Genomic DNA, 16,069 nt, shown 5'->3' on the forward strand with positions numbered 1-16,069 from the left:
ATTCAAATTTACGGCAAAGGTGAAATTACACGACCTACGTTATTCAAGTTTTTACGCGTGATGACGTCATCAAAATGAAAACACTGACAACTTATGATAAAGATAAATAATTAAGCAAGCACACACTGAAATTTGTGCGAAAATCGAGCTCAAATAGCGGAGATGCGCTCTATTGAATGTGATAACCTACACAAAACGGAAAAAAATCCTAATTTTTTAATTCAAGTGGCCATTTGATGACGTAATACCATTTTGTACGTCTAATGTGTATATACATTTATATCTACAACTCAATGGCTTCCCGAATAAGTTAAAAAACTTAGGGGTCATCGTGCATTCTGAAGAATTATTTTCATTTTAAAAATGCCTTATTTTTCATCATTTTCAGCACTTTAATGCAATTAATGTGCGCATTTTGTCATTTTTAACATGCTCGTATAGCGTTATTTTAAGTCGGAACGGACTCAAATTTGGTGAATGTACTAAGGATGGTGAGTAGAATGCGATTTCTACAAAAAATTCGTATTTTTACGCTTTTTAAGAATTGCGCGCGCAAAAACGCATTTTTGCGCAGTAATTTTTTGAAACACGCAAATAGCCTAATTCATGCTCTAAATTGATCAAAACTTAATTTTGAGCTTTTTAAATTTTTTACGCGCGATTTCACGCGTATGACCCTACGTGCGCGTGCCTTTTATTGGTTAATATATTTACCTTTTACCTGAAGTTTACGTATTGTGAATTTTATTGATATGTGATAAAGAGTTATGGCGATATGATTGATAATGTGATTTAACAAAATGGCGTATAAATGACGTCACGGTTGAGTGATCACGCTGAAAAGCTTATTAGGATTAAGTTACAGTATTTGAAAGATATTGTGAAAATTTTGTCATCTTCAACATTCAACTTTTTGAGATAATTGTTACACAAAATCTGTACAGAGAGAAATAAAGAACTAGACATGTAACTCGTCACTTTGACGAGTTTGGTTTTCCGCTGCGCAAGTGGTGCAACATTAACATTAAGGGGATAGGTTGAGGACAAAAGGAAGTGTTCACGTTGGCATTATGACCTGAACTGAAGAATATGATATGTTTTTATTGCTGAATTCTATTATTTTGATTCATATATAGTATACACAGTATAATCTGTATCCATATCACATACAGTGTAGAATAGGTGAAATTACGGGACCCGCTACTTATTGCAATTTTTAACATGGCGACGGCATCAAAATGAAATACAAAGATAGCAATTTCGGAAGGATATTATCTCAGCAACAACATATTAACGTGCAAAAGAAATTTGAATACGTGAAATATTGATGCGCGCTCTTTTAAATGCAATGAATTATGACGCAAAAGATGAAAATACGACTTTTTTCATTTAACTGGCCATATGATGACGTCACAACATCCGATTGGCAAAATTTTCACATGATTTCGTATCTACAATCCAATAGCTTCCATAAAACGTTTTAATCGTGATTATCAAATTTTATTCTTACGAGCTATAACAGATTAAAATTTAATGTAAAGATGAAATTAATGCCACACGTAATTTAAATTTTTAGGAATGATGACGTCAAAAAAATTAAAATATTTCTAATTCATGCGAAAGACAGTTGATTGACCTAGACAATATCAAAATTTGGGTGAAAATGGAAAACGGATAAGTGGAGATGCGCTCTATTAAATGTGATGAGCTATGACGAAAGATACAAAAATCCTAAATTTTATATTAGCGTGGCCATACGATGACATCACAATGTCCGGTTAGCCATATTAATACATGATCCGATATCTACAACTCATTAACTTCCAGAAAATGTCATCCACAAAAAGTTGACCGTGCAGTTTAGAAATTACGACTGTTTAAAAAAAGGCATAATTTTGACGAATTTTTTAACCTTTTCAACAAAAACTCGCGCAAATTGTCCAATTCCACGTGCTCGTATGACGTTACTTTAAGTCGAAATTGTTTAAAAGTTGGTAAAATTACTAGAAAAGGCTGGAAAAACATAAATCACGCGAAAAAAATATGTTTTTAATGCTACGTGCGCACCGCACACGTAAAAATTTGCGCACGCGTGGGAATTTTTTACATGCTTAAAACGACATGAAACGCGTAGAAAGTTGATTAGAAATTAATTTTGCGCATTTTGAAATTTTAAATGCGCGTGCGCGCGTAACTTTGTGTAAAACACGCAATTTTTGTTCAACAGAAAGTTAGCGCATGATATAAATTAAATTTGTGCAAAGTTTCAATATAAAATGTTATTTGGTTTTTGACCTATGTTAAATACGAGAAAATCGTTAAATCGCGCGTACGTCACGTTGCGCAATTGTAAACATCATGAAAAGCTTCGCTTGACGACGTTACATAAATGTCAAAATGTTAACATAGTTCACAAAATGTTATGTTTGCAAGTTTCAGAGAAAAGCGATACACAAAAATCATACAGAAAGAAAGAAGATAAACTAGACATGAAACTCATCACTTTGACGAGTTAGTTATCCGCACCACGACAAACGCCACGTGCACGTCATACGTTGGAATATTGCACACAGATAAAGATTATGGCATTATGACAAGAACTGAAGAATATGACATGCTGTTAGTGCTGAATTTTGTGTCATATAGTATATACATGCAAACAGTATAAGCTGTATACATATTACATACAGTGTAGAATAGGTGAAATTACGGGACCCGCCATTTATTCCAATTTTTAACATGGCGACGGTATCAAAATGAAACACTTAGATAGCAATTTCAGAAGGAAATTATCTCAGGAACAACATATTAACGTGTAGAAGAAATTTGAATACGTAAAATATAGATGCGCACCCTTTTAAATGTGATGAACTATTACGCAAAATATCAAAATACGACTTTTTTTATTCAACTGGCCATATGATGACGTCACAACATCCGATTGGCAAAATGTTTACATGAATTCGTATCTACAATCCAATAGCTTCCAGAAAACGTTTTAATCGTGATTATCACATTTTATTCTTACGAGCTATAACAGATTAAAATTTACTGTACAGATGAAATTAATGCCACACGTAATTTAAATTTTTAGGCATGATGACGTCAAAAAAATTAAAATATTTTTAACTCATGCGAAAGATAGTTGATTGACCTAGACAATATCAAAATCGGGGTGAAAATGGAAAACGGATAAGTGGAGATGCGCTCTATTAAATGTGATGAGCTATGATGAAAGATACAAAAATCCTAAATTTTATATTCGCGTGGCCATACGATGACGTCACAATGTCCGGTTAGCCATATTGATACATGATCCTATATCTACAACTCATCAACTTCCAGAATATGTCATCCACAAAAAGTTGACCGTGCAGTTTAGAAACTACGTCTGTTTAAAAAAAGGCATAATTTTGACGATTTTCTGAACTTTTTCATCAAAAACGCGCGCAAATTGACCAATTCGACGTGCTCGTATGACGTAACCTTAAGCCCAAATTGTTTAAAAGTTGGTAAAATTACTAGAAGAGGCTGGAAAAACATAAATCACGCGGAAAATATATGTTTTCAATGCTACGTGCGCACCGCACACGTAAAAATTTGCGCACGCGTGGGAATTTTTGACATGCTTAAAATGACATGAAACGCGTAGAAAGTTGATTAGAAAATAATTTAGCGCATTTTGAAATTTTAAATGCGCGTGCGCGCGTAACTTTGTGTAAAACACGCAATTTTTGTTCAACAGAAAGTTAGCGCATGATATAAATTAAATTTGTGCAAAGTTTCAATTTAAAATGTTATTTGGTTTTTGACCTATGTTAAATACGAGAAAATCGTTAAATCGCGCGTACGTCACATTGCGCAATTGTAAACATCATGAAAAGCTTCGCTTGACGACGTTACATAAATGTCAAAATGTTAACATAGTTCACAAAATGTTATGTTTGCAAGTTTCAGAGAAAAGCGTTACACAAAAATCATACAGAAAGAAAGAAGAGAAATAAAAAGATGATGTTGATGTTGATGATTTCGTACAATCACAAGAGGTTATCAGCAACTTCGTTGCGGATAACCAACTAGACATGTAACTCGTCACTTTGACGAGTTTGGTTTTCCGCCGCGCAAGTGGTGCAACATGAACGTGTAACGACGTACCTTACCGTACCGAACATTAAGGGGATAGGTTGAGGACAAAAGGAAGTGTCCACGTTGGCATTATGACCTGAACTGAAGAATATGATATGTTTTTATTGCTGAATTCTATTATTTTGATTCATATATAGTATACACAGTATAATCTGTATCCATATCACATACAGTGTAGAATAGGTGAAATTACGGGACCCGCTATTTATTGCAATTTTTAACATGTTGACGGTTTTAAAATGAAACGCGAAGGTAGCATTTCCGAAAAGAAATTATCTCAGCAACAACGTATTAGCGTGTAGAAGAAATTTGAATACGTGAAATATTGATGCGCGCTCTTTTAAATGCAATGAATTATGACGCAAAAGATGAAAATACGACTTTTTTCATTTAACTGGCCATATGATGACGTCACAACATCCGATTGGCAAAATTTTCACATGATTTCGTATCTAAAATCCAATAGCTTCCAGAAAACGTTTTAATCGTGATTATCAAATTTTATTCTTACGAGCTATAACAGATTAAAATTTACTGTAAAGATGAAATTAATGCCACACGTAATTTAAATTTTTAGGAATGATGACGTCAAAAAAATTAAAATATTTATAATTCATGCGAAAGACAGTTGATTGACCTAGACAATATCAAAATTTGGGTGAAAATGGAAAACGGATAAGTGGAGATGCGCTCTATTAAATGTGATGAGCTATGACGAAAGATACAAAAATCCTAAATTTTATATTAGCGTGGCAATACGATGACGTCACAATGTCCGGTTAGCCATATTAATATATGATCCGATATCTACAACTCATTAACTTCCAGAAAATGTCATCCACAAAAAGTTGACCGTCTAGTTTAGAAATTACGACTGTTTAAAAAAAGGCATATTTTAAACGAATTTTTTAACCTTTTCATAAAAAACGCGCGCAAATTGTCCAATTCGACGTGCTCGTATGACGTATCTTTAAGTCGAAATTGTTTAAAATTTGGTAAAATTACTAGAAAAGGCTGGAAAAACATAAATCACGCGAAAAAAATACGTTTTCAATGCTACGTGCGCACCGCACACGTAAAAATTTGCGCACGCGTGGGAATTTTTGACATGCTTAAAACGAAATGAAACGCGTAGAAAGTTGATTATAAATTAATTTTGCGCATTTTGAAATTTTAAATGCGCGTGCGCGCGTAACTTTGTGTAAAACACGCAATTTTTTTTCCACAGAAAGTTAGCGCATAATATAAATTAAACTTTTGCAAAGTTTCAAGTTGAAATGTTATTTGGTTGTCGAGCTATGTTAAATACGAGAAAATCGTTAAATCGCGCGTACGTCACGTTGCGCAATTGTAAGCATCATGAAAAGCTTCGCTTGACGACGTTACATAAATGTCAAAATGTCAACATAGTTAAAAAAATGTTATGTTTGCAAGTTTTAGAGAAAAGCGTTACACAAAAATCATACAGAAAGAAAGAAGATGAAAAAAAAGATGATGATGATGATTTCGTACAATCACAAGAGGTTTTCCTGCAACTTCGTTGCGGAAAACCAACTAGACATGTAACTCGTCACTTTGACGAGTTTGGTTTTCCGCCGCGCAAGTGGTGCAACATGAACGTGTAACGACGTACCTTTTAACATTAAGGGATAGGTTGAGGACAAAAGGAAGTGTTCACGTTGGCATTATGACCTGAACTGAAGAATATGATATGTTGTTATTGCTGAATTCTATTATTTCGATTCATATATAGTATACACAGTATAATCTGTATCCATATCACACAGTGTAGAATAGGTGAAATTACGGGACCCGCTATTTATTGCAAATTTTAACATGTTGACGGTTTTAAAATGAAATGCGAAGGTAGCAATTTCGGAAGGAAATTATCTCAGCAACAACATATTAACGTCTAGAAGAAATTTGAATACGTGAAATATTGATGCGCGCTCTTTTAAATGTAATGAATTATGACGCAAAAGATGAAAATACGACTTTTTTCATTTAACTGGCCATATGATGACGTCACAACATCCGATTGGCAAAATTTTCACATGATTTCGTATCTACAATCCAATAGCTTCCATAAAACGTTTTAATCGTGATTATCAAATTTTATTCTTACGAGCTATAACAGATTAAAATTTACTGTAAAGATGAAATTAATGCCACACGTAATTTAAATTTTTAGGAATGATGACGTCAAAAAAATTAAAATATTTCTAATTCATGCGAAAGACAGTTGATTGACCTAGACAATATCAAAATTTGGGTGAAAATGGAAAACGGATAAGTGGAGATGCGCTCTATTAAATGTGATGAGCTATGACGAAAGATACAAAAATCCTAAATTTTATATTAGCGTGGCCATACGATGACGTCACAATGTCCGGTTAGCCATATTAATACATGATCCGATATCTACAACTCATTAACTTCCAGAAAATGTCATCCACAAAAAGTTGACCGTGCAGTTTAGAAATTACGACTGTTTAAAAAAAGGCATAATTTTGACGAATTTTTTAACTTTTTCAACAAAAACTCGCGCAAATTGTCCAATTCCACGTGCTCGTATGACGTTAATGTAAGTCGAAATTGTTTAAAAGTTGGTAAAATTACTAGAAAAGGCTGGAAAAACATAAATCACGCGAAAAAAATATGTTTTTAATGCTACGTGCGCACCGCACACGTAAAAATTTGCGCACGCGTGGAAATTTTTTACATGCTTAAAACGACATGAAACGCGTAGAAAGTTGATTAGAAATTAATTTTGCGCATTTTGAAATTTTAAATGCGCGTGCACGCGTAACTTTGTGTAAAACACGCAATTTTTGTTCAACAGAAAGTTAGCGCATGATATAAATTAAACTTGTGCAAAGTTTCAATTTAAAATGTTATTTGGTTTTTGACCTATGTTAAATACGAGAAAATCGTTAAATCGCGCGTACGTCACGTTGCGCAATTGTAAACATCATGAAAAGCTTCGCTTGACGACGTTACATAAATGTCAAAATGTTAACATAGTTCACAAAATGTTATGTTTGCAAGTTTCAGAGAAAAGCGTTACACAAAAATCATACAGAAAGAAAGAAGATGACAAAAAAGATGACTAGACATGTAACTCGTCACTTTGACGAGTTTGGTTTTCCGCCGCGCAAGTGGTGCAACATGAACGTGTAACGACGTACCTTACCGTACCGAACATTAAGGGGATAGGTTGAGGACAAAAGGAAGTGTCCACGTTGGCATTATGACCTGAACTGAAGAATATGATATGTTTTTATTGCTGAATTCTATTATTTTGATTCATATATAGTATACACAGTATAATCTGTATCCATATCACATACAGTGTAGAATAGGTGAAATTACGGGACCCGCTATTTATTGCAATTTTTAACATGTTGACGGTTTTAAAATGAAACGCGAAGGTAGCATTTCCGAAAAGAAATTATCTCAGCAACAACGTATTAGCGTGTAGAAGAAATTTGAATACGTGAAATATTGATGCGCGCTCTTTTAAATGCAATGAATTATGACGCAAAAGATGAAAATACGACTTTTTTCATTTAACTGGCCATATGATGACGTCACAACATCCGATTGGCAAAATTTTCACATGATTTCGTATCTAAAATCCAATAGCTTCCAGAAAACGTTTTAATCGTGGTTATCAAATTTTATTCTTACGAGCTATAACAGATTAAAATTTACTGTAAAGATGAAATTAATGCCACACGTAATTTAAATTTTTAGGAATGATGACGTCAAAAAAATTAAAATATTTATAATTCATGCGAAAGACAGTTGATTGACCTAGACAATATCAAAATTTGGGTGAAAATGGAAAACGGATAAGTGGAGATGCGCTCTATTAAATGTGATGAGCTATGACGAAAGATACAAAAATCCTAAATTTTATATTAGCGTGGCAATACGATGACATCACAATGTCCGGTTAGCCATATTAATATATGATCCGATATCTACAACTCATTAACTTCCAGAAAATGTCATCCACAAAAAGTTGACCGTCTAGTTTAGAAATTACGACTGTTTAAAAAAAGGCATATTTTAAACGAATTTTTTAACCTTTTCATAAAAAACGCGCGCAAATTGTCCAATTCGACGTGCTCGTATGACGTATCTTTAAGTCGAAATTGTTTAAAATTTGGTAAAATTACTAGAAAAGGATGGAAAAACATAAATCACGCGAAAAAAATACGTTTTCAATGCTACGTGCGCACCGCACACGTAAAAATGTGCGCACGCGTGGGAATTTTTGACATGCTTAAAACGACATGAAACGCGTAGAAAGTTGATTATAAATTAATTTTGCGCATTTTGAAATTTTAAATGCGCGTGCGCGCGTAACTTTGTGTAAAACACGCAATTTTTTTTCCACAGAAAGTTAGCGCATAATATAAATTAAACTTTTGCAAAGTTTCAAGTTGAAATGTTATTTGGTTGTCGAGCTATGTTAAATACGAGAAAATCGTTAAATCGCGCGTACGTCACGTTGCGCAATTGTAAGCATCATGAAAAGCTTCGCTTGACGACGTTACATAAATGTCAAAATGTCAACATAGTTAAAAAAATGTTATGTTTGCAAGTTTTAGAGAAAAGCGTTACACAAAAATCATACAGAAAGAAAGAAGATGAAACTAGACATGAAACTCGTCACTTTGACGAGTTAGTTATCCGCACCACGACAAACGCCATGTGCACGTAATACGTTGGAATATTGCACACAGATAAAGATTATGGCATTATGACAAGAACTGAAAAATATGATATGCTGTTAGTGCTGAATTCTGTCAATTTTGTGTCATATAGTATATACATGCAAACAGTATAATCTGTATACATATTACATACAGTGTAGAATAGGTGAAATTACGGGACCCGCCATTTATTCCAATTTTTAACATGGCGACGGTATCAAAATGAAACACTTAGATAGCAATTTCAGAAGAAAATTATCTCAGGAACAACATATTAACGTGTAGAAGAAATTTGAATACGTAAAATATAGATGCGCACCCTTTTAAATGTGATGAACTATTACGCAAAATATGAAAATACGTCTTTTTTTATTCAACTGGCCATATGATGACGTCACAACGTCCGATTGGCAAAATGTTTACATGAATTCGTATCTACAATCCAATAGCTTCCAGAAAACGTTTTGATCATGATTATCACGTTTTATTCTGACGAGCTATAACAGATTGAAATTTCCTGTAAAGATAAAATTAATGACCCAGGTAATTAAAATTTTTAGGCATGATGACGTCATAAAAATGAAAATATTTTTAACTCATGCGGAAGATAGTTGATTGACCTAGATAATATAAAAATCGGGGTAAAAATGGAAAACAGATAATTGGAGATGCGCTCTATTAAATGTCATGCGCTATGATGAAAGATACAAAAATCCTATATTTTATATTCGCGTGGCAATACGGTGACGTCACAATGTCCGGTTAGCCATATTTATGCATGATCCAAAATCTACAACTCATCAACTTCCAGAATGTGTAATAAAAATAACTTTCACCGTTTAGTTTAGGAACTACGAATGTTTAAAAAAGGGCATAATTTTGACAAATTTTGACGATTTTTTGAACTTTTTCATCAAAAATGCACGTAAATTATCCAATTCGAAGTGCCCGTATGACGTAATTTTAAGTCGAAATTGTTCAAAAGTTGGTAAAATTACTAGAAAAGGATGGAAAAACATAAATCACGTGAAAAAAATTGTTTTCAACGCTACGTGCGCACCACGCGCGTAAAAAAATGCGCGCACGTGGGAATTTTTTACATGCTCAAAATGACATGAAACGCGTAGAAAGTTGATTAGAAATTAATTTTTCGCATTATAAAATTTTAAACCCGCGTGCGCGCGTAACTTCGTGTGAAACATGCCATTTTTTTTTCACAGTCAGTTAGCGCAAGATATAACTTAAACTTTTGTTAAGTTTCAATTTAAATTGTTATATGGTTTTTGATCTACGTTAAATACGCGAAATTCGTAAAAACGCGCGTAAGTCATGTTACGCAACTCTGACGTCATTTACAATAGCAGGTGCACAACTTCACGTGAACGCTCATATGTTGACAAAGTTATGAAATGTTATGTTAACACGTTTTAGAGATACGCTCTGCACAAAAATGACAGAAAGAAAGAAGAATACAGAAAAAAAAAAAAAAAGATGATGAAACAGGACAGTTACAAGGAGTTATCCGCTGAATGCGGATAACTAACTAGATTTGAACTCGTCACTTTGACGAGTTAGTTATCCGCACGACAAACGCCACGCGCACGTCATACGTTGGAATTTTGCACACGGAAAAAGATTATGGCATTATGACCTGAACTGAAGAATATCATATGCTGTTAGTGCTGGATTCTGTCAATTTTGAGTCATATAGCATATACAGTGCAAACGGTATAATCTGTATACATGTTACACACAGTGTAGAATAGGTGAAATTACGGGACCCCCCGTTTATTCTTATTTTTAACATGGCGACGGTATCAAAATGAAAAACTAAGATAGCAATTTCGGAAGGATATTATCTCAGCAGCAACATGTTAACGTGAAAAAGAAATTTGGATACGTAAAATATAGATGCGCGCTCTTTTAAATGTGATGAACTATGACGCAAAATATGAAAATACGACTTTTTTTATTAAACTGGCCATGTAATGACGTCACAACGTCGTATTGGAAAAAAGTTCACATGAATTCGTATCTACAATCCAATAGCTTCCAGGAAACGTTTTAATCATGATTATCACTTTTTATTCTGACGAGCTATAACAGATTGAAATTTACTGTAAAGATGAAAATAAGTGACCCACGTTATTTACGTTTTTAGACATGATGACGTAATAAAAATTAAAATATTTTTAACTCATGCGAAAGATAGTTGATTGACCTAGACACTATCAAAATCGGGGTGAAAATGGAAAACGGATAAGTAGAGATGCGCTCTATTAAATGTGATGAGCTATGACGAAAGATACAAAAATCCTAAATTTTATATTCGCGTGGCCATACGATGACGTCACAATGTCCGGTTAGCCATATTAATACATGATCCGATATCTATAACTCATCAACTTCAAGAATATGTCATCCACAAAAAGTTGACCGTCCAGTTTAGAAATTACGACTGTTTAAAAAAAGGCATAATTTTGACAAATTTTGACGAATTTTTAAACTTTTTCATCAAAAACTCGCGAAAATTATCCAATTCTACGTGCCCGTATGACGTGATTTTAAGTCTAAATAGTTTAAAAGTTTGTAAAATTACTAGAAAAAGCTGGAAAAACATAAATCACGCGAAAAAAAAAGTTTTTTTGCGCTACGTGCGCACACGTGCGTAAAAAAAATGCGCGCGCCTGGGAATTTTTGACATGCTTAAAATGACATGAAACGCGTAGAAAGTTGATTAGAAATTAATTTTTCGCATTTTGAAATTTTAAACGCGCGTGCGCGCGTAACTTTGTGTGAAACATGTCATTTTTTTTACACAGAAAATTAGCGCATGATATAAATTAAACTTTTGCTAAGTTTCATTTAAAATTGTTATATGGTTTTCGATCTATGTTAAATACGCAAAAAACGTAAAAACGCGCGTAAGTCACGTTGCGTAACTCTGTCGTCATTCACAATAAGAGGGGCACAACTTCACGTGAATGCCCATATGTTGACAAAGTTATGAAATGTTATGTTTACATGTTTTAGAGATACGCTCTGCACAAAAATGACAGAAAGAAAGAAGAATACAGAAAAAAAAGAAGATGAAACAGGACAGTTACAAGGAGTTATCCGCTGAATGCGGATAACTAACTAGACATGAAACTCGTCACTTTGACGAGTTAGTTATCCGCACCACGACAAACGCCATGTGCACGTAATACGTTGGAATATTGCACACAGATAAAGATTATGGCATTATGACAAGAACTGAAAAATATGATATGCTGTTAGTGCTGAATTCTGTCAATTTTGTGTCATATAGTATATACATGCAAACAGTATAATCTGTATACATATTACATACAGTGTAGAATAGGTGAAATTACGGGACCCGCCATTTATTCCAATTTTTAACATGGCGACGGTATCAAAATGAAACACTTAGATAGCAATTTCAGAAGAAAATTATCTCAGGAACAACATATTAACGTGTAGAAGAAATTTGAATACGTAAAATATAGATGCGCACCCTTTTAAATGTGATGAACTATTACGCAAAATATGAAAATACGTCTTTTTTTATTCAACTGGCCATATGATGACGTCACAACGTCCGATTGGCAAAATGTTTACATGAATTCGTATCTACAATCCAATAGCTTCCAGAAAACGTTTTGATCATGATTATCACGTTTTATTCTGACGAGCTATAACAGATTGAAATTTCCTGTAAAGATAAAATTAATGACCCACGTAATTAAAATTTTTAGGCATGATGACGTCATAAAAATGAAAATATTTTTAACTCATGCGGAAGATAGTTGATTGACCTAGATAATATAAAAATCGGGGTAAAAATGGAAAACAGATAATTGGAGATGCGCTCTATTAAATGTCATGCGCTATGATGAAAGATACAAAAATCCTATATTTTATATTCGCGTGGCAATACGGTGACGTCACAATGTCCGGTTAGCCATATTAATGCATGATCCAAAATCTACAACTCATCAACTTCCAGAATGTGTAATAAAAATAACTTTCACCGTTTAGTTTAGGAACTACGAATGTTTAAAAAAGGGCATAATTTTGACAAATTTTGACGATTTTTTGAACTTTTTCATCAAAAATGCACGTAAATTATCCAATTCGAAGTGCCCGTATGACGTAATTTTAAGTCGAAATTGTTCAAAAGTTGGTAAAATTACTAGAAAAGGATGGAAAAACATAAATCACGTGAAAAAAATTGTTTTCAACGCTACGTGCGCACCACGCGCGTAAAAAAATGCGCGCACCTGGGAATTTTTTACATGCTCAAAATGACATGAAACGCGTAGAAAGTTGATTAGAAATTAATTTTTCGCATTATAAAATTTTAAACCCGCGTGCGCGCGTAACTTCGTGTGAAACATGCCATTTTTTTTTCACAGTCAGTTAGCGCAAGATATAACTTAAACTTTTGTTAAGTTTCAATTTAAATTGTTATATGGTTTTTGATCTACGTTAAATACGCGAAATTCGTAAAAACGCGCGTAAGTCATGTTACGCAACTCTGACGTCATTTACAATAGCAGGTGCACAACTTCACGTGAACGCTCATATGTTGACAAAGTTATGAAATGTTATGTTAACACGTTTTAGAGATACGCTCTGCACAAAAATGACAGAAAGAAAGAAGAATACAGAAAAAAAAAAAAAAGATGATGAAACAGGACAGTTACAAGGAGTTATCCGCTGAATGCGGATAACTAAAAAAAGATGATGATGATGATTTCGTACAATCACAAGAGGTTTTCCTGCAACTTCGTTGCGGAAAACCAATGATGATGATTTCGTACAATCACAAGAGGTTTTCCTGCAACTTCGTTGCGGAAAACCAATAAAGATTTCATACAATAACAATAGGTGATCATTTTATTCTAAATGATCACCTAATAATAACAACCATAAAATACCCCTGGAAGAAGACTAGCTATTTTAAGAAAAGAAAATCCCAACACGGCCATCTTGCAGTATATCTGATTGAATTTAGTCAGCAAGTCGTCCTGCTAAAACTAATTTGTATTTGTAAGTAATTCTGTTTCGTTTTAAACCAAAATTACTAAATTAACTTGAACTGTAGGACTTGGTTTGTATCAAACATGGGTCAGTTGTCCACGCTCATTCTGTTGGTTCAAGACAAGTAGTGTACGAAATGGATGAATCCCTTCTTGATCCAGGATTTAACTACGATTTCACAAAATTGGATGATGGTCAAACGCAGTACTTCAGAGGTGACCACACGTATCAGAGACCATGTGGTTGGTACAGACATGCACTCAAGGTTAAAGGTCAATACGAAGATGATATTTGGCTGGGAGAGTTAAGAAGTAGAACAGAGTCTTCGGCGAATGAATGGCCTGTAAGCTACCATGGGTCAAAGATGAGAAACAACAGCATTGTACATGGCAGTATTGCGACGAACGAACCCATACAAGGCGTTCTTACCACCCCTTCTCTTGACATTGTTGCCGATAAGTTTGCTGATACATTCAATTTCGAAGGACACACCTACCAAATTGCTCTATAGAATCGGGTTAATCCAGATAAGAAAAATGGAAACATGAAAGTGATTCCAGGAGAAGGTTCAGAAGAATCGGTTGAATATTGGCTTTCATCAAAAGGTTATTTAGAGAATGGGTTTTCAGATGTCAGGCCATATGGTATCATTATTCGCTTGGTAGATGAATAATATTATTTAAAACAATTTTAACATATGAGGTTACCTGAACATACACCTTCACAAGCTTGCAAACGTCTTCATACCTCGTATAATGTACAAGAATGTGTAATGTAATGTAGTTATTCGGACACTCAGATATATCACGTTTTGCTGATATAAAACATGCTATGCCTACATATGTGACACGTAAACTTACATAAATTATGATTTTCAAACATGATTTGTCATAAACCGGGTAAAAAACATTAAACAGTTGGTAATTTTGTAGTTTCATTTATAAATATCGTATATTATATATATTTGGTTTTCCGCAACGAAGTTGCAGGAAAACCTCTTGTGATTGTACGAAATCATCATCATCAACAACTTTTTATTAGTTATCCGCATTTAGCGGATAACTCCTTGTAACTGTCCTGTTTCATCATCTTTTTTTTTTTTTTTTTTTTTTTTCTGTATTCTTCTTTCTTTCTGTCATTTTTGTGCAGAGCGTATCTCTAAAACGTGTTAACATAACATTTCATAACTTTGTCAACATGTGAGCGTTCACGTGAAGTTGTGCACCTGCTATTGTGAATGACGTCAGAGTTGCGCAACATGACTTACACGCGTTTTTACGAATTTCGCGTATTTAACGTAGATCAAAAACCATATAACAATTTAAATTGAAACTTAACAAAAGTTTAAGTTATATCTTGCGCTAACTGACTGTAAAAAAAAAATGGCATGTTTCACACGAAGTTACGCGCGCACGCGCGTTTAAAATTTTATAATGCGAAAAATTAATTTCTAATCAACTTTCTGCGCGTTTCATGTCATTTTGAGCATGTAAAAAATTCCCACATGCGCGCATTTTTTTACGCGCGCGGTGCGCACGTAGCGTTGAAAACAATTTTTTTCACGTGATTTATGTCTTTCCAGCCTTTTCTAGTAATTTTACCAATTTTTGAACAATTTCGACTTAAAATTACGTCATACGGGCACGTTGAATTGGATAACTTACGTGTGTTTTTGATGAAAAAGTTACAAAAATCGTCAAAATTATGCCTTTTTTTAAACAGTCGTAATTTCTAAACTGCACGGTCAACTTTTTGTGGATGACATATTATGGAAGTTGATGAGTTGTAGATATCAGATCATGTATTAATATGGCTAACCGGACATTGTGACGTCATCGTATGGCCACGCGAATATAAAATTTATGATTTTTGTATCTTTCGTCATAGCTCATCACATTTAATAGAGCGCATCTCCACTTATCCGTTTTCTATTTTCACCCCGATTTCGATATTGTCTAGGTCAATCAACTATCTTTCGCATGATTTAAAAATATTTTAATTTTTATGACGTCATCATGCCTAAAAATTAAAATTACGTCTGGCATTAATTTCATCTTTATAGTAAATTTTAATCTGTTATAGCTCGTAAGAATAAAATGTGATAATCACGATTAAAACGTTTTCTGGAAGCTATTGGATTGTAGATACGAAAT

The 16,069-nt window shown here is 33.8% G+C and overlaps 2 protein-coding genes across 2 annotated transcripts in view; both read left to right on the forward strand.

The window, feature by feature from the left end:
• Nucleotides 1-13,857: 13,857 nt before the first annotated feature.
• Nucleotides 13,858-16,069, forward strand: part of LOC144849723 (bombesin receptor subtype-3-like) — a 48,189-nt gene continuing 45,977 nt past the window's right edge. Inside the window, exon 1 of the mRNA XM_078706748.1 lies at nucleotides 13,858-13,919. The gene's annotated coding sequence lies outside the window, so the exon portion shown is untranslated. The remainder of the gene's footprint in view (nucleotides 13,920-16,069) is intronic.
• Nucleotides 14,053-14,427, forward strand: LOC144851034 (uncharacterized). The gene has a single exon (XM_078708557.1). The coding sequence runs from the start codon at nucleotides 14,053-14,055 to the stop codon at nucleotides 14,425-14,427; it is 375 nt and encodes a 124-aa protein (XP_078564683.1).

Source organism: Antedon bifida, chromosome 8, assembly GCF_963402885.1.
Source record: "Antedon bifida chromosome 8, ecAntBifi1.1, whole genome shotgun sequence".
NCBI classification, from domain to species: Eukaryota; Metazoa; Echinodermata; class Crinoidea; order Comatulida; family Antedonidae; genus Antedon; species Antedon bifida.